Source organism: Rana temporaria, chromosome 3, assembly GCF_905171775.1.
Source record: "Rana temporaria chromosome 3, aRanTem1.1, whole genome shotgun sequence".
NCBI lineage: Eukaryota > Metazoa > Chordata > Amphibia > Anura > Ranidae > Rana > Rana temporaria.
In genome coordinates, this window is record NC_053491.1 from 468,193,321 (window position 1) to 468,213,364 (window position 20,044).

Below are 20,044 nucleotides of genomic sequence, written 5' to 3' on the forward strand. Positions count from 1 at the left end.
AATAATCCGACCGTCTGTACGCGCCATTGGACAACTGTTGTTGGAATTTCTGACAACAAATGTTGACTGTGCATGCTCTCAAATTGTCCGACAACAAATGTGTTCCGTCGGATCATCCGAAATCAAAATCCAAAGTACAAACACGCATGCTCAGAACCAATGCTAACCATCAGACAACATTAGCAGACGTTGCCCAAAGGGTGGCGCTAAAGAGCTGAAAAACAACCTAGTTTTGTGAATGTTGGCTGAAAAAGTTCTGCCGTCTGTATGCAGAACAAGTTCACGGCCAACGCCCTTCGGACAAAAATCCACGGATTTGTCCGATGGAAGTCCAAGGCTTTAGAATTATTGCTCTCAGTCTGGCACGCGCAGCGATATGTAACGTGTATCGCAATCAACGTTTTCACGCGAATGGCACCCCGGCACATGCGTTTACTTTTGAGTGTGTGTGTATATGTGGGGATGGGGGGCCCTCAAAAAAAAATTGGGGGGGATTTTATGTGCTTGGGTGTAACTTTTTTTTTTTTACTTAACTTTTTTATTTTCATCACATAGGGGACAAAAAGTCCCCTATGAGATGTTTTTTTGGTGACAGGTTCTCTTTATTGAGATGTGCAGGATCTAAAAGACCCCCAATGTCTCCCCTGTGCTCCACTAAATGTTTTGCAATGCAGATCGCATTGTTAAACATTATTTCCTGGCTGAGCTAGTCGGAGGACACCAAGAGCTTGACCCGGAAGAGACGTCAGGGATGGCGCTTTCCATGTCACAAGAAAAGGGGGAGGGAAGCGGACCTATGTCCACTCTTCTCCTTCAGCCACCAGCACCCACCATGGAGCTCACGGGCCTGCCGATGGGCAAATGGAGCCCAGTAAGCATGGCGAGGCATGGATTGGCACCAGTACTGGGGGTGCGTGAGAGCAATCGGGCGGCTCTCACCTGACAGTTTTACACACAATCCCGGTGGCTGCAATAAATTACCCAATTTTTTTGTAAAAGATAAACACCAAGGTTGCACCGAGTAAATAGATACCCAACACGTCAAACCTTAAATTTGCATGTGCCCGTAAAATGGCAACAAAATTCAGTACCCTATATTTTCCATAGGTGATGCTTTAAAGGCCCCCTACTGGTCATCAGTTAGTGTTACAAAGACAATCTGGTGCTAGAATTATTGCTCTCATTCTGCTGTATGCGACAATATGTAACATGTGTATCGCAATTGGCATTTTAATGGTGTAGGCGACTCAATACGTGCGCTTACGTTTGTACATGCATATATGTGGGGGTGGGAGGGCCTACATTTTTTGTTTGAAGTGCCTGATTAGAGCCAGCGGCTCCAAAACACACCCACCGCTTTTATTCAGATGGCCGACGCTCAACAGGCCAACAGAGAAGTTAAATAAAATTATTTTATATTTTTATTTAATGTTTACTTTTAAATGAAGGTGTTATGCTGATTATCAATAATCCCATTCATTGTACTGTACTGCTTAGTAGTATTCAGTGTAAAATGAAAACGCTATGGGGTAGATCCACATACAAATAGATCGGCGCAGCGTATGTGAGATACGCTACGCCGATGTAACTTACATTAGGCCGGTTCGAATCCCCAAAGAATTTGCGTTGTAAGTTACGGCGGCGTAGTGTATCTCTGGCGGCGTAAGGGCGCGGAATTCAAAATGGCGATTAGGGGGCGTGTTTCATTTAAATGAAGCGCGTCCCCGCGTCGAATGAACTGCGAATGCGCCGTCCCTAAATTTCCCGCCGCTGTAACTTACATTAGGCCGTTTCGAATGCCCAAAGAATTTGCGCCGTAAGTTACGGCGGCGTAGTGTATCTCTGGCGGCGCAAGGGCGCAGAATTCAAATCGGCGTTTAGGGGGCGTGTTTCATTTAAATGAAGCGCGTCCCCACATCGAATGAACTGCGCATGCGCCGTCATTAAATTTCCCGCTGTGCATTGCACTCCGTCGCAAGGACATCATTTTTTTAAACATAGACGTAACTTACGTACATTCCGATTCACGGACGACTTACGTAAAAAAAAAAAAAAATTCAAATTAAATGCGGGAACGACGGCCATACTTAACATGGCAAGTCTAACTATACGCAACTAAATAGCAGCTTTAACTATACGCCGTAAAAAGCCGTCTACAGACGGCGTAAAAAAATGCGACGGCCGCTCGTATGTTCGTGTATCGTCGGAAATAGCTCATTTGCATACCCAATGCGGAAAACAACGTGAACGCCACCCAGCGGACGCCGAAGAATTGCATCTTAGATCCGAAGGCGTAAGAAGACGTACACCTGTCGGATCTAACCCAGAAGCCATCGTATCTTGTTTTGAGGATTCAAAACAACGATACGACGCAGGAAATTTGAATGTACGCCGGCGTATCAGTAGATACGCCGGCGTACTCGCTCTGAGGATCTACCCCTATGTCATCATTTTACCTTCTCAGAGTGTTATCAACAATTCTGTTTACTATAAATCTAATTGATAAATACATCTATTGATTACAGTCTTATTATGAATAGATTTCTTTTGAAAAAAAAATGCTTTGCCTATTTTTGAGGCTATTTTTCTCCATCTTTAAATAGAAAAACAGATAAAAAATATAATTTAAAAAAAGTGTAGCGGGTGCCCCGCATCTCCTGCGACCATGCCAAGCTGATCGAAGCTTGCATTTCCCTTACCATGTCAAGCTGACTGAGGCACTCACTGAAGGGATTTCCCCCCTTCCATTTTCTCTTCTCACTGTGCAGAGATACACACACACAGACACCCAGAGCACTCACTCTGCATCCTCCCCCTGCTTCCTCATTGGCAGGGAGGAGGGAGCCAATAGACAGCCACCAGAATTGCAGCACGGCATTCTGGGTTATGTGGTCCCTACCAAAAAATGTCCCCATAGCCTTGTAAGGGCGGCAGAACTACACAGTCCAGCATGCTCTAGGAGAGGAAAGAAGCAAGGACTCCATCTTGTTTGCCTGAGGGGACAGTTACCACCAGGCAGAAGAAGAGACTGGACCCAGGGGAAAAGTGTTGCCTCCCGGGTCAGTCTCCCCGCTTTTACTAGTTCCACAGCCCATCGGGGACATCCAGCCTGAGAGAGGGGGATCCCAGGTGCATATCCAGGCGTACCTGCACCGACACTGTGAAGCGGTACAGTGTGAGGTAACCAACCGTGTCACCAGAAGAGCCTGCCTGTTCCAGGATGTTCGTTTAGGCCTTGACCACAGGATTGGTGAGAGGGCATTTGCCCATCTGCAGGAAACAAGGACACTGCACATAGACAGAGTAACCTTACTTTTGCCTACACTTACCAGACCCTGGGTCTTGCTAGCCGCCTGTTAAGCAGTCATATAGCCAGATTCACGTAGATGTGCCTAACTTTAGGCGGGCGTAGCGCATCTCATATACGCTATGCCGCCGTAAGTTAGAGAGGCAAGTACAGTATTCACAAAGAACTTACGTCCTAAGTTACGGCGGCGTAGTGTAAATGGGCCGGCGTAAGCGCACGTAATTCAAAGTAGGCTGTAGTGGGCGTGTTGTATGGTAATGAATTGTGACCTCAGGTAAATGACGTGCCTAACGAACGACGCATGCGCCGTCCGTGAACGTATCCCAGTGCGCATGCTCAAAATCACGTCGCAAATAGTCAATGCTTTCAACGTGAACGTAACCTACGCCCAGCTCCATTCTGAATCGGCTTACGCAAACGACGTGAAATTCGACGGCTGTCCCGACGTCCATACTTAACATTGGCTGCGCCATCTTTTTGGTGGTTTATCTTTACACCTGAAAACGCCTTACATAAACGGCGTATCTTACTGCGACGGGCGAGCGTACGTTCGTGAATAGGCGTACCTTGCTCATTTGCAAATTCTCGGCGTAAATCGACGTACACGACACTAGCGGCCAGCGTAAATATGCAGCTAAGATACAACGGCGTAGGAGACTTACGCCGGTCGTATCTTAGCAACAGAGAAGCGTATCTCAGTTTGAGCATACGCTTTAAGATACGACGGCGCGGATTCGGACTTACGACAGCGTATCTACTGTTACGCCGTCGTAAGTCTTTGTGAATCTGCCTAATAGTGTCCGCCTTGTTATTCAGATACTGTCAGCATATCACAGATACACTTTGCCAAGCAGGAGTTTAAGTGCACCAACTAAAGTGGCTAGCCGAAGAACCAAGGCCTCATTCTTCTTTCAAGGGACTGAAGTTACTGGTGCCATACGAGCACGCACACACATGTTCAGGGCTTTGTATATGTAGTGGGTGTGTGGGATGGTTTAAGCCATTCAATGTTGATTTGAGGAAATTGTTTGTTGTTGGGTCTCAGTGGACAGAAGAGAGATATCTGATATAGGAGAGGGTCAATCCTCTGCTTGAACTCATAGAGCCAATTTATGTAGAGGTAACAAATCTGATATAGAGTTACCGGGGTAGATTCAGATAGATTAGCGGATCTTTAGATCCACGTAATCTATCTGATTTACGATCCGCCGGCGCAAGTTTGAGAGGCTAGTGCTGTATTCAGAAAGCACTTACCTCGAAACTTGCGCCGGCGGATCGTAAATCCCCCGGCGGAATTCAAATTCCGCGGCTAGGGGGAGTGTAGTATTTAAATCAGGAGCGTCCCCGCGCCGATTTAACTGTGCATGCGCCGCCGGCTAAATTTCCCAGCGTGCATTGCTCCAAATGACGTCGCTAGGACGTCATTGGTTTAGACGGAAACGTAAATTACGTCCATCCGTATTCGCGACCGACTTACGCAAACAACGTCAAATTTCAAAACTCGGCGCGGTAACGACGGCCATACTTAACATAGGATACGCCGCATATAGCAGGGGTAACTATCCGCCGGAAAAAGCCGAACGCAAACAACGTTAAAAAAAAGCGATGGGCGGGCGTTCGTTTCTGAATCGGCGGATCTCCTCATTTCCATATTCGTCGCGTATACAAATGGAAGCGCCACCTAGCGGCTGGCGGGAGATTGCAGCCTAAGATCCGACAGTGTAAGTCACTTACACCTGTCGGATCTAAGGGAGATCTATGCGTAACCTGATTCTTATGAATCAGTCGCATAGATCCGACCGTCGGATCTCAGAGATAGGACGGCGTATCAGGAGATAAAAATCACTATCTGAATCTGCCCCACCATTGGTGAAGTGTTTACCTCTGCTCTTGGGATTATTCTCAGGTTTGGAATCCTGTAAAAGAAGCCCAGATATAGTATTGAGTTATGTTGCTCTTGGTCTTAGTTATTACTGTTTAGTTAATTCACTTGACATATACAGTATCTCACAAAAGTGAGTACACCCCTCATATTTTTATAAATATTTTATTCTATCTTTTCATGTGACAACACTGAAGAAACTGCACTTTGCTACAATGTAAAGTAGTGAGTGTACAGCTTGTATAACAGTGTAAATTTGCTGTCCCCTCAAATAACTCAACACAGAGCCATTCATGTCTAAACCTCTGGCAACAAAAGTGAGTACACCCCTAAGTGAAAATGTCCAAATTGGGTCCAATTAGCCATTCCCTTCACGATGTCATGTGACTCATTAGTGTTACGAGGTCTCAGGTGTGAATGGGGAGCAGGTGTGTTAAATTTGGTGTTATCACTCTCACTCTCTCATACTGGTCACTGGAAGTTCAACATGGCACCTTAATGGCAAAAAACTCTGAGGATCTGAAAAAAATAATTGTTGCTCAACATAAAGATGGTCTAGGATATAAGAAGATTGCCAAGACCATGAAACTGAGCTGCAGCACAGTGGCCAAGACCCTACAGCGGTTTAACAGGACAGGTTCCCCTCAGAACAGGCCTCACCATGGTCGACCAAAGAAGTCGTCGTCATATCCAGAGGTTGTCTTTGGGAAATAGACATATGAGTGCTGCTGCGACGAGCCAGAACCGCAGGGGAACACGTGAGGTGCACGGTGGGGCGATGAGAGACAGCGATAATACAGTTCATCGGTTTACTCACGGTTTGCAGAAAGCCTCCCTGGGCCGGTCGCACAGTGAAAGGGAAGACAGCACGAAATCCTCCGGGGCACGCTCTGCGATAGGAAAACGCCAGCCAAGATGGTGGTGGAGGTGCCCGTGATGACAGGGGTGTTTAGAGTGCTTGTGGCGGCTGGGTCCCTTGATGATATTTGTCGTGACGCCAGTACCGTTAATGGTGGTACAACCAGTTGTAGTAGCAATGTTGAAGAATGAGGTAGACAGTGGTAGAATACAACTCACAACTTTTACTCTGTCTGGTTTTGGTTGCAGTACAAACATCCAGTTAGAATACAGTCTCTGGGTAAATAGAGGAGTTCTGCTGATCCACTGCTAATAGGCTTTAGTAGGCCTGGACTCAGGCTGTGGTTCAGTATAATGCTTACTTGTGTCTGGTCTCTTTTGAATCCAGTGACATGGGTGAGGTTGCCGGTGGCTAAGAAATCCTTCACCTTTATACTCAAAGGTCTTTGCTGCCGATTACTGGCTTTTATCCTTTGATTTTAGCAGTTCCAATTTGTCCCTTCTCTGGACTGACCTTCTCTCACCTTCACCTTCTGCTTTCTCTCTGCACACTGCTTCCTGAACTGAATAACTGACCACAGATAAGCCTGAGCTGGGATAGATATCCCAGAGTGGTGCTATCCCCATCTTGTGGTGGGAAGTATGAAGCACACTTGACCAGCCTATGAACAGGGATATCACAGGTGTACAATGCAAAATGACATGCAATATAGCAATGACAAAGAAGTAATACTTTTGCAGTTCCCACATGTCCTGAGTGGGACGCTGCATACCCCCATGGTAAAACGTGTGTCGACCTATGCACACGTTTTACAATATAACCCCATTCTTGTACTTCTTGTATCTGCAAGTAAAATGGGTTAGGCAAACATATCTCAGGCAACAACGAAATGTGACAAAAGGTGACAAAAAGGGGTGTAGTTTTTCCTCTGAAGACCGGTGATGTATGGCAAAACCAGAATAGTCCACGATGAGATGGAAAAAGGAAAACAAAACAAAAATAACAAATTTAGGAGGCTCACAGGGTATGAGTCCGTTCCCTGGGCACAGGAAAATGTCAACAGACGAATATCACGGAGGCTCAGGTACGTGAAAGTCTATCTCCGGGTGCAGGCTTGAACGTTGCAAAACAGTAGGTAAGTAGTCCTTTTTAAAAAGTCCTTTAAAGGAAATAAACATGATATCCCAAGTAAGTCTTCTTCTCACTCTGGAACTTCAGACGACGTAAGGATGCACTCTACGGTGAGATGGCAGGGTTGGTAGTTGACTTCTAGGCTGCTGGTGCAGGAAATCCTTAAAACGGTCAGGTGGTCGTCCTCTTGTAGTCCTGTCAGATCTTCTTAGCGGCTGAGTTTCTACAGGCCTTGTTTCAAGGGAACTTGATGTCTCTTAAGCTGTAGTAGACACTTCTTGAAGTTCGGTTGTATTGGTCTTGGCAGGCACTAAGATATTGAGCCATGGTGTAAGGAACCATTGTAAAGGATCAGAGTCTAATAATGCTTTTCCAAAAGACTGTAGTGGATTCTCTGAATCAGATGATTTTGTAGGCTCTGGTTCTATGGATTGTGTTTCCTCTTGGACAGCTTCTTCTTGAGGAGTTTCTTCTTGAGTACTTTCCTTGAGACATAACTTAAGGCGATTGCGATGTACTACACGCGATTTGTTTTCTTTAGTGATCTCATAAGTATCAGTCTCTGGATTGAGAATAGCTGTAATGGTGTAAGGTTCTCTCTCCCATTTGCTATCTAACTTGCTGGTGCGATGGTTGTTTTTTAACCATACATGGTCACCAATTTTGAGAGGTTCTGCTTTGGCAGATTGGTTATAATCTCTTTGTTGCTTTTCATGAGCATGTTCCATGCGATGTTGAACAATTTCTTGTGCATCAATTAGACGTCTTTGGTGCTCACTCACCCAATCAGTCTTTGGTAGAGGGTTGATTGCATCAGGCACTTGTATGTCCAAAGTATGGTCAGCAGGTAGTTTACCTTGTTGGCCAAACATGAGATAGTAAGGTGTATACCCAGTAGAACAGTGAATGGTGTTATTGTAGGTGTACATCAATTGAGGCAATAGAGTAGGCCCATCACTTCTTGTAGCAGGTGGTACTGCCCTTAACATCTCAATTAAAGTTTGGTTCATTTTCTCGCAGAGTCCATTCCCTTGGGGGTGGTAGGCTGTGGTCCTGATTTTCTGGCAATTGTGAAGTGTACACAGTTCTTTGAAGAGTTGCGACTCAAAGGCAGATCCCTGATCTGTAAGGATTCTTTCTGGGCATCCATATGGCAATAGGAAATGTTTCCAGAAGGCATCTGCAGTTGTTTTAGCGGTCAGGTCCTTGACAGGTACGGCTACAACAAATTTGGTATAATGATCAATGATGGTCATGGCGTATGTGTAACCTGAGCGACTTGGTTCCAGCTTCACATGGTCAATCGCAACTATTTCTAGTAGTGTTTGGCTTACAATGGGATGTAAGGGTGCTTTTTGGTCATGTTTTTCATTTCTTCCAACAGCACAGGTGGAACACTCTCGACACCACTTTTCAATGTCTCCTCTCATCCCAATCCAGTAGAATCTTCTACGGATGGTGGCTTCTGTCTTCTGCACGCCAAAGTGTCCTGATTGATCATGATACATCTCAAGAATGATTCTTGCATCTCGGCGGGGTATTAAGATTTGGTATAGACAATCCCAGGTAATTGGATCTAAAGTTCTTCTTAATAGTAGGCCCTTCTGTAGGAAGAGATGTTTTCTGTGTCTCCAAAGTTTTGACAATTCTGGATCAGCATTTCTTCTGCGAATTCTTTCAGGTGTTCTTCCGCTGGTGAAGAAATCTTGCAGTTCTCCCAACACTCTGCTTTCATTTTGCAGCTTGATCCACCTTTCTTTGTCCACTTGGGATCTTGGATCCACTTGTTGTTGAAGGTTAAGGACTTTTCTTCCTTTGATGGTGATAATGTCTTGTTGGGCAACATTTTTGTAAAAAGCTGGCATTTCTACCTCTTCCCAAACATCTTCCTGTGTAGTAGGGTCTTCTTGGGTAGGCAGACGGGATAATGCATCCGCATTTTCATTTGCTTTTCCTGTTCTGTATTTTATGGTGAAATCGTAGTTAGCTAGGCGTGAGGCCCATCTTTGTTCCAATGCTCCCAACTTGGCGGTATTCAGATGTGCTAGCGGGTTGTTATCTGTGAAGGCCACAAATGGTGTTGCGGCAAGGTAATCTTTAAATCTTTCTGTAACAGCCCACACGAGTGCAAGGAATTCCAATTTGAAGGAACTATAGTTTTGGTCGTTTCTTTCAGTACCTTTAAGAGATCTACTAGCGTAGGAAATAACTCTTTCTTTTCCTTCCTGTACCTGCGATAGGACAGCTCCCAGACCTTTCTTACTAGCATCTGTGTAAAGATGAAATGGCTGCTGGTAATCTGGATAGCCTAGGATTGGTGGTTCTGTTAACTTCTTCTTTAGGAGCTGGAAGGCAATTTCTCTTTCTGTGTTCCATTCAACTGGTATTGGAGACTTTTGGTACCTCTTAGGCTGTCCTCTCAGAAGTTCTAATATTGGCCCCGCAATTTGGGCAAAATGAGGAATAAAGCGTCTGTAGTATCCTGCGAAACTGAGAAAGCTCCTCACTTCTTTCACTGTAGTAGGAGTAGGCCAATTTCGGACTGCGGCTATCTTCTCTGGATCCGGTTTAACACCTTCAGAGCTTACAATATGCTCTAAGTATTTGACTTCTGTCTTCAGTAGATAGCACTTAGATGGTTTGACTTTGAGTCCATGTTTAATGAGGATTTGAAAAACTTCGGCCAAATGTTTCAAGTGATCTTCATAGGATTTGGAGTAGATGATGACATCATCTAAGTACAACAGGACGGTTTCAAAATTTTTGTGTCCTAAAAAATGCTCCATTAATCTTTGAAAGGTTCCGGGCGCATTGCAAAGTCCAAAAGGCATGCGGTTGAACTCAAATAGGCCCATCGGGGTGGTAAATGCAGTCTTCTCACGATCTTCAGGTGCCATGGGTACTTGCCAGTATCCACTGGTTAAATCAAGGGTAGAGAAGTAGGCTGAAGATCCTAAAGCTGTTAAAGATTCCTCTATGCGTGGTAAAGGGTAAGCATCCTTGTGGGTGATTTGGTTAATTTTTCTGTAATCCACACAGAATCTGATGTTACCATCCTTTTTACGGACAAGGACTAGAGGTGCAGCCCATGGACTATGGCTGTCTCTAATGACATTGGAGTCCTTCATCTCTTGGATCATTTGCTTTACGGATTGGTACATAGTTGGTGGTATAGGGCGATATCTTTCCTTGATCGGTGGGTGTGAACCTGTAGGAATAGAGTGCTTGATAATATCCACTTCTCCATAGTCTGTGGAATGCTTACTGAAGGCACGGTGAAGCTCCTTCACAATTTTTAGTACTCCCTCCATTTGGTTTGCTGGTGTGGAAGCATCTCCCACATGAAGTTCTTTCCACCAGGATGTGTTTACATTTTGGTCCGGTGAGTTCTGTCTCTTGGTAATTTGCTCTGTGGTAGCTGTAGTCACACTGATGACATCTTGAAAAGTGACTTGGATTAGCTGTGCAATAGAACGGTGTTTCGTTAGTGTTACACTGCTATCACTCAAGTTTAGGAGTCGTATAGGCACTTTACCTTCAGAGACGGTTACTAGGCTCCTTGCAGCTCTAACTAGAGGATAGTCTTCCAAAACAACAGGCTCTACCAGGGCTTGGTAGTCGTGACCTTGGATTCCGACTACAGCTCGGCACCACAAGAGAGTTTCGGTGTTGGGTTTGAGGATCACAGGTTGCTTATCCCGGACGCGGGCACAGCAAATTTCTCCTTTTTCGTTGGTGAATCTCTGTTGCGCATTTAGTACACGGATAGTTTGTTGGATCACCTTCTTAGAATCAGGAGAGGCAGTAGGCACTAACTGGTGCAAGGCTTCTAGCATCTCAACATAACAGTTCCTGAGGACATTCATTCCTAGGACTATTGGAAGGTTAGGGTTATTGTCTCTGACTTGTACCACAATAAGGCCTTGTCGAGGTAGTGTAGTTCCTCCTACTTGAATGGTAGGTTCCCAATAACCATGGACTGGTATGGGTTTGCCGTTACTGGCTATGAGACTCAGCCAGGATTCTGGAGGCTGGGTAAGCTGATTTTGATCCCAGTATTTTTCAAAGGCTGCTTGTTGGATGGTGGTGACTTGGGATCCGGTGTCAACTAGGGCAACAAAAGGAACTCCATTTATTTGAAGTGCCACTTCAGGACGGGATCCAACGTATTTTGGCATCCAGTGGGGATCTTCTGGACCTATTGGTTTACCTCCCGAGGGGTGGTCCTTGGCCTCGGGGGTTTCCCGTTTAAACTGCCAGCAGGTTGCTTCTGTATGGCCTGGTTTGTGACAGTACGTGCAGATAGGCCGCTTAGGGGTACTAGTGCGATCAGGGGGGCGTCCGCCAGAATTTCTGGAATAAGTCTCTCTAGAATTAGAGGGGAAGAGTCTTCTGGACACAGGTTTCTCATCCTCTAGCATTAATGGTTTCTCCCATTGTTCCAATTTTTGGTGGACTTTCTCCAGACTTTTAGTCAGGAAATGGACTTGTTCCGTCAAGGCAGCAACTGCGTCAGGAGCTGGAGCTTGGGTTGCCTGACTGACTATAGGTAAAGACTTTACAGGGGTAACCAGCTGTGATACAGGCACTTCAACAGATCTAACAGGTTCTGTTGGTGGGCTTTTTCCCAGTATGCTGATAGCTAGTTCTTTGAAATCTAAGAAGGTAGCGCTTGGATGTTGGGCGGCTAACATTCTTAGTTGGCTCTTTAGATTGTCTGTATCGACGCCTTCAATAAATTGTTCTTTCAGGGTTTTGTCCTGATTTTCTGCCTCACGGGGGTCTACTTGGACAACAGCTCTAAAGGCTTCCTGCAAAGATAATGCAAAGTCTCTGAGTGACTCACCAGATCGCTGTCTCTTGCTGAAGAACCTCATCTTGACCTCTGACACGGTTCTGGGTTCAAAGGTGGTATAGAGACGTTCAAAAATCTGCTCTATGGTCTTTCTCTCCGAGCTCGGCCAAGATTTCACTTCTCTGAGCGCAGCTCCTTCCAAATGAGCAAGAAGAATCTCCATCTGTTGCTCTGAGGATACAGGGTACAATCTGAACATAGCCAGAATTTTTTCTTTAAAGTCCCTTAAAGTATGAATTTCTCCAGAATATCGTGGGAACCAGGGGGCCCCAAAATAATAAGGCATGGTTAAAGGCATTAAGCTTGGTGCTGCAGCGGTTGGTCTTGCACTGGGACCAACTGCGGCTGATGCAGGGGGTCCACTGAGGCCAGGCTGCACGTCGTCTTCTTGCACAGACATGGTAAAAGCAGGTGAGTTCTAGTTAGGTAAGTCGAATGCGTTTTTAGACACTTTTTGTGCGGTGTTGCTATGGGCAACCGCTGTCTTGCGGGTGTATAGCCCTTTAAGAATTTAATGCCAGCTGAATACAATGCTGCAGCAATGTTGATTTTGGGTCTCTGGCAGAGTTCCAGCTATCAGTGTTCCTTATAGTTAGTAGAGGCAACTGACAGGTTGCGATTACTGCTCGGACGGCAAGCAATGCGATTATTTTCTCTTCTTTTGCTCGCATGCGAAGTCTCGTGACTTCTGGGGTGTGCGTTTGTCACACTCTCCTCCCAGGATTGACACAGCAAAGGTAAGGCGGGCTGGCCAGACAATTTTGCATAAATAGGTGGCACCAAACTTTCCCGCTCTTCAGGGGGTGTCACTAACTTATCCACAGTGATGGCGTAGGAATTTTTGAACAAGAAGGTCTCCGGCAGCCATTTTAAGTGAATGGAAACAGTCAATTCAAATACCGCAAGCAGTTTTGTTAACACACAAACGTCCGATTTTCTCACTTTGGATGCTGCGATTTTTATGCTGATAACTGGGATAACGCTTCCATGCAACTTTCAAACAGTTTAAACAGTTTTGTGGCCCCACACAGCATGCAATAAGTAAATAGTCTCTCAATAAAGCAAAGGGGCTTATTCTGATGCAACAGTCTTTTAGATAAGGCGCAGGGGTAAAAAATCCTGTTCGTGACGCCAAATTTTTATGCGACGAGCCAGAACCGCAGGGGAACACGTGAGGTGCACGGTGGGCCGATGAGAGACAGCGATAATACAGTTCATCGGTTTACTCACGGTTAGCAGAAAGCCTCCCTGGCCCGGTCGCACAGTGAAAGGGAAGACAGCACGAAATCCTCCGGGGCACGCTCTGCGATAGGGAAAAGCCAGCCAAGATGGTGGTGGAGGTGCCCGTGATGACAGGGGTGTTTAGAGTGCTTGTGGCGGCTGGGTCCCTTGATGATATTTGTCGTGACGCCAGTACCGTTAATGGTGGTACAACCAGTTGTAGTAGCAATGTTGAAGAATGAGGTAGACAGTGGTAGAATACAACTCACAACTTTTACTCTGTCTGGTTTTGGTTGCAGTACAAACATCCAGTTAGAATACAGTCTCTGGGTAAATAGAGGAGTTCTGCTGATCCACTGCTAATAGGCTTTAGTAGGCCTGGACTCAGGCTGTGGTTCAGTATAATGCTTACTTGTGTCTGGTCTCTTTTGAATCCAGTGACATGGGTGAGGTTGCCGGTGGCTAAGAAATCCTTCACCTTTATACTCAAAGGTCTTTGCTGCCGATTACTGGCTTTTATCCTTTGATTTTAGCAGTTCCAATTTGTCCCTTCTCTGGACTGACCTTCTCTCACCTTCACCTTCTGCTTTCTCTCTGCACACTGCTTCCTGAACTGAATAACTGACCACAGATAAGCCTGAGCTGGGATAGATATCCCAGAGTGGTGCTATCCCCATCTTGTGGTGGGAAGTATGAAGCACACTTGACCAGCCTATGAACAGGGATATCACAGGTGTACAATGCAAAATGACATGCAATATAGCAATGACAAAGAAGTAATACTTTTGCAGTTCCCACATGTCCTGAGTGGGACGCTGCACTGCCAGCATTGTTGCAGCGGTTGAAGGGGTGGCAGCCTGTCAGTTTCTGTGTTTTATCATAACGTGTGTGTTTCTCATTGGTCCTTGCACTTACACTATTACCAGGTGTGCCAGAGGAGGCTGAGACTGTTATCGGGTTTGAGAGGCAGAGTATGGAACCAAAGATACTTAAGCGGCTCCTCTGGGGGTAGCGCTACGAAAGTGTAGCGCCCCCTTGCTTTCAGTATGGGCACTACGCTAAAGTTAGTGGGAGAATGGGAGTTATTTTGCTCCCATTCCTAATTTGTTAAATTTGGGCTGCTGTCATTCCTGTCCTGTAGGTCAGGGCTCAAAATTTCAGGTCCTGCGCTACTCGCCAGGCCTTAAGAGTTACTTGCCACCAGTTGCCCAGCCCCTTATCCCGCCCCTAAATGCCCTCATAAAATGCCCCCCAGCTCTCTCACCAATGCCCCCTCCCAATAATGCCCATCCAGCTCTCTCACTATTCCCCCCAGCTCTCTCACTATTCCCCCCAGCTCTCTCACAAATCCCCCCACCCCAACTCTCTCACAAATTCCCCCCACCCCAGCTCTCTCACAAATCCCCCCACCCCATCTCTCTCACAAATCCCTCCCCGCTCCCTAGCTCTCTTACAAATCCCCCCTCCCAGTACTCTCACAAATCCCCCCTCCCAGTACTCTCACAAATCCCCCCTCCCAGTACTCTCACAAATCCCCCCAGCAGCTCTGTCACCTCTTGGAAATATAGGATGCAGCCAGCACCGTGCTGTTTAGTTTATTTTGTTCTTCAGCACAGTGCCACTGACAGAGATCCGACTGTCGGGACTGTAGCACAGAGGCGAGGAGAAGTTTCACTGCACGCCACTCGGCTCCATGCTACAGTCCCGACAGTCAGAGAAAGAAGGTGCCTTGGACTGAAACAAAAGCAATACGGGTGGTTGCGGCGCAGGGACACCCCCCAGCAAATGTGGGGCATATGCCCTGGGTCCCTGGTGCTCACAATAAAGCTGTCTCTCAAAACTTTTTCATGATGGGGCTGCAGAATTCCTTACCAGGGGAGCCGCTGAAACCGAGGCAAAAAGTAGGAGCGGAAGGCGGAGGGCAAAGCTGGCCGAAAATCGTGCGATTGGAGTCTGCAGTGAGGAGGGGGAGAGCAGAGATTGCCAGCAAGCCAGGACGGTTTGGGATTATTCCCTCAGCATCCAACGGGCGCCTCTTCTCCTCCCTCAGCAGCATCCTGCCTGCTTCTGCCTGCTCCACTCGCCCTACATAAATATCCACTCGCCAAATGCGAGCAGGCGAGTGGAATTTTTGAGGGCTGCTGTAGGTCAATCTGCGCTCCAGGGATGCCGATCCGATCCCTGGGCAACAGGTGGCGCTAGAGGGGTTCTGGCAGAGACACTTTTCCCCAGCAGCCAATTAGAGGAGTTTTCCCTCGCGGGGCGTGCTGGGGGAGAGTATATCTGTGGCAGACGCCATATTTCTTGGTTCTTCGTGGGTTCCAGGTGCGGCACCCACCCTTAGGGTGTGCGCATCCAACAGACCCCGGCGATATGGCCTACCAGGCCGGGGTCGCATGCTACGCGGAGTTCCTTGCTGATGCAACAAGGGGCCCCAGTGACTTACTGGGTCCCCACTTCTATTGAAGAGATCCTAAGCTGCGGGCTGTACGGTGGGGGATCAGCTCAAGGAGAACCCGGAGGCAGGTTATCCGAGAGACTTGATTGAACCATCGGGGATCTGGTGACCGAACACTGACAGGTACACTTCAGCTGTCAACCGGTGACCCTGACTTAATTTACTGGGAGGATCTGCTCGCTCAATTGAAACTAAAAAGTACTAGGCCTGTGGCAGAGGCTTCCTCAGAGCCAGGTTCGTGGCAGGGACCTGTTCCTCCCAGCAACCTGAAGTGACACTTCGGCTGCCAGGCCTGTGGCAGAGGTCTGTCCGGAGGCACTTCCCCCACTCTGGCTGGAGTGGCGACAAACTGTTGTTATTGCAGAAAGCAGGATTGCTTTCCTCTTATCCAAAGCCTGATACTGCAAGGTTCCTTTACTTCATCAACATGTCCTATCTACCTCCTGTTGATGTTGGACCAAGGAATTAAAGCATTCAGAAAATCTCAGCTACCGATTGGACATTCGTTTATTGCTCTACTCACTAACTTCACCCCTAGACAACACTAAGAGGTAACTTAATACGCCAATCCCAAATCAACCAGCGGCTCCTGAGGGGGTAGTGCTACAAAAGTATAAAATGAAAAATAAAAAAAGGTGACTGAAAACCCGAAAACTACTAAATACACTTTATTTTTTCATTTAAAAGATATACTTTAGGCTTGTTTTGGGCTTTAAAGGGGTTGTAAAGGTACAATTTTTTTCCCTAAATGACTTCCTTTACCATTTTGCTTTTAAATGTTCTTATTTCTTCTGTTCTTCTGTCTTTAACTCCACACAGTAATGCAAGGCTTTCTACCTGGTGTGGAGAAAGCGCCTTGAGGGGGAGGGGGCGAGCAGGAGTGTCACTACGCCCACTAACACACAGCTTCTTTCTCTATCTGCAAAGTAGAGAGTGTCCTGACTTGCCTGCTCGCCCCCTCAAGAGGCTTTCTCCACACCAGGGAGAAAGCCTTGCATTACTGTGTGGAGTTACAGACAGAAGAACAGGAAGTGAGGATTTCTCAGAAGAAATAAGGACATTTAAAAGCAAAATGGAAGGATGAGGTAAGTGAAGGAGGACTGCACTAAGGTAAAGGAAGATATTTAGGGGGGGGGGGTGACCTTTACAACCCCTTTAAGCTTTCTGATATTATCTATATTAAACAAAACACATTGACCATTTCATTTGATTTCTTTATTGAAGTGTTATTTATTTAGAACAGTTTTTTTTTATTATTATTTAAAACAGCTAATTAAATACAATAGCATTAATTATTTTATTTCAAAAGAAATCTTTTGTTAGCTTTTTTGCTATTTGATACTTTTTTATGGTAATGTATCACAACACATTTATCATGTTTAAACACAACATTTCATCTGATTTCTTTATTAACCACTTAAGCCCCGGACCATTATGCAGGTAAAGGACCTGGCCCCTTTTTGCGAATTCGGCACTGCGTTGCTTTAACTGACAATTGCGCGGTCGTGTGACGTGGCTCCCAAACAAAATTGCCATCCTTTTTTTCTCACAAATAGAGCTTTGCTCCATAAACAAAAATAGAGCAACAATTTAAAACTTTTTTTTCCCCTCAGTTTAGGAACACGTATTCTTCTACATATTTTTGGTAAAAAAGAAAAAATCGCAATAAGCGTTTATTGATTGGTTTGCGCAAAAGTTATAGCGTTTACAAAACAGGGGATAGTTTTATGGCATTTTTATTAATATTTTTTTTTACTAGTAATTTTTCGTGACTGCGACATTATGGCAGACACATCGGACACTTTTGACACATTTTTGGGACCATTGGCATTTTCACAGCGAAAAGTGCTATAAAAATGCACCGCTTACTGTGAAAATGACAATGGCAGTGAAGGGGTTAACCACTAGGGGGCACTAAAGGGGCTAAGTGCGTCCTATTGTGTGTTTCTTACTGTAGGGGGGAGGGGCTGGACGTGTGACGTCACTGATCGTCTGTTCCCTATGACAGGGAACAGACGATCAGTGACAAGCCACAGAGAAGAACTGGGAAGGTGTGTTTACACTCACCTCTGCCCGTTCTTCAGCTCCTGTGACCCGATTGCGGGACACCGGCGGCGATCAGGTCTGGGGGTCCCACGGGCGCGGTCAAGAGCTCAGCGACGTGTGCGCGACCCACGGCTGGGCTCTTAAAGGCGAATATCGGCGTGAAGGGGTCCTTAAGTGGTTAAAGTATTCCTTATTTAAAACAATATCATGAATCATTTTATTCCAAATAAATCTTCATATTATTCTTCTTATTAATTTTTTTTTTTATAATTGTGATCCTGATTTTAACAGCATCTGAAAACCACACCATTCAGGGCCGTGTCATCTCCTTTTCCTTGGGAAGGCTCCACACTGGTTTTGATGCCACAGATTCCAGATTGGCATTTGTCACTCCAGTCTCCAAATGTTCCCCATCTTCCACCATTACCTGTCAGGATACTATTATCACAGCATTGGAACTTGATATTGTTGGCTGCAGTATCGTCACCATTGCCCTGGGACCCCTCAACTTGCAAAGCAAATCTGATGAGTACCCCTGAGGGACACCACTGAATATCAGTCCAACTTCCCCAACTGTAGAGAAAAACAAAAATCATCTCATTGATGGTCTATGGAGATCTGCTTATTTAGCACTGCAGTAATACGAGGCAATTGGCTTTACATTTAAGTTACTGTATACAGTATTTAGATTTCGATCATGCACTTTCAGCCACAACTTATACACACCTTCCTTTTTGCGGCTTCTCTACTCTGAAACAGAAAACCCTGTCAATCTAAGAACTGCCCTGCATGGGCAATCACAAGTCCACTTTGAAAGACAACCTGACCTTTGGTGAAATTGCTCTTCATTTAATTCCCCTACCCACTTGGGAGCAGCTTACCCAGTAATGTACAAACATTTAGCCCTAATCCAGCAATGTTCGCTGTTGTGGCCCACTCCGGTGCCAAACAGCCTTCAAAGAGAAAGCCTCTAGCTGACTCTTTTTTTACACCATGTATGAGCACTGAGCCCCTAATCATTTTTATGGAGCAGCAGTCCCCAACTTCCCAAACACCAGGGACCAACCTAAGGCCGCGTACACACGGTCGGTCCAAACCGATGAAAACGGCCTGAAGTCCAGTTTCATCGGTCCAAACCAACCGTGTGAATGAATGAATGAATGAATGACTTGTATAGCGCAACACATGCGAACTGAATCGCCTCTGGGCGCTTTTTTTCAGCCAGTGTCTGCTTGGCTGGTGCGGTCGTTTTTACCCCGTAGGATCATGACACGCTAGGGACACACAGTCATACACACATATATACACATATACTGGGCCAATTTGGACGAGATCCAATTTACCTACCAGCATGTCTTTGGAGTGTGGGAGGAAACCGGAGTACCCGGAGGAAACCCACGCAGACACAGGGAGAACATGCAAACTCCAGGCAGATGGTGTCGTGGTTGGGATTCGAACCAGCGAACCTTTTGCTGCTAGGCGAAAGTGCTACTCACTGCACCACTGTGCTGCCCCTGTGTACGGCCCATCGGTCTTTTGTCCTTCAGACCAAAGTTTTAGAACTTGCTTTAAAATCGAACGGATGGACCGCTCACCCATAGGTCCAAACCGATGGTTAGTACACAAAAGCATCTGTTCAAAACCTGCGCATGCTCAGAATCAAGTCGACGCATGCTTGGAAGCATTGAACTTAGTTTTTTTCAGCACGTGGTTGTGTTTTACGTCACCGCGTTCTGACCCGATCAGATTTTGAACTGATGGTGTGTACGCACATCAGACCATCAGGCCACTTCAGCGGTGAACCAATGAAAACGGTCCGTCTGACCATTCTCATCGGATGGACCGACCGTGTGTACGTGGCCTTACAGAAGACAATCCCTCCACCAACCGGGGATATGAAGGGGGGGGGGGGGGGGGATTTTCAGCCTGTCACCTCACCTGCTACTCACTCACATATTTATTTTGTAATCTTTGGGCTAGATTCACATAGATCAGCGGATCTTTAGATCCGCGTGATCTATGTGATTTAAGATCCGCTGGCGCAAGTTTGAGAGGCAAGTGGCTAATTCACTAAACACTTACCTCCAAACTTGCGGCGGCGGATCGTAAATCCCCCGGCGGAATTCAAATTCCGCGGCTAGGGGGAGTGTACTATTTAAATCAGGCGCGTTCCCGCGCCGATTCAAAAGCGCATGCGCCGTCCGCAAATTTTCCCGGCGTGCATTGCTCCCAATGACGTTGCTAGGACGTCAGTGGTTTCGACGCTTACGTAAATGACGTCCATC

The 20,044-nt window shown here is 46.2% G+C and overlaps 1 protein-coding gene across 1 annotated transcript in view; it reads right to left on the bottom strand.

Moving 5' to 3' along the window:
* Positions 1 to 17,892: 17,892 nt before the first annotated feature.
* The window catches only part of LOC120933612 (vitelline membrane outer layer protein 1-like), a 37,571-nt gene continuing 35,419 nt past the window's right edge, over positions 17,893 to 20,044 (bottom strand). The window contains exon 3 of the mRNA XM_040346911.1: positions 17,893 to 18,332. Within this exon, the coding sequence (XP_040202845.1) occupies positions 18,044 to 18,332 (289 nt within the window). The 3' untranslated portion in view covers positions 17,893 to 18,043. The remainder of the gene's footprint in view (positions 18,333 to 20,044) is intronic.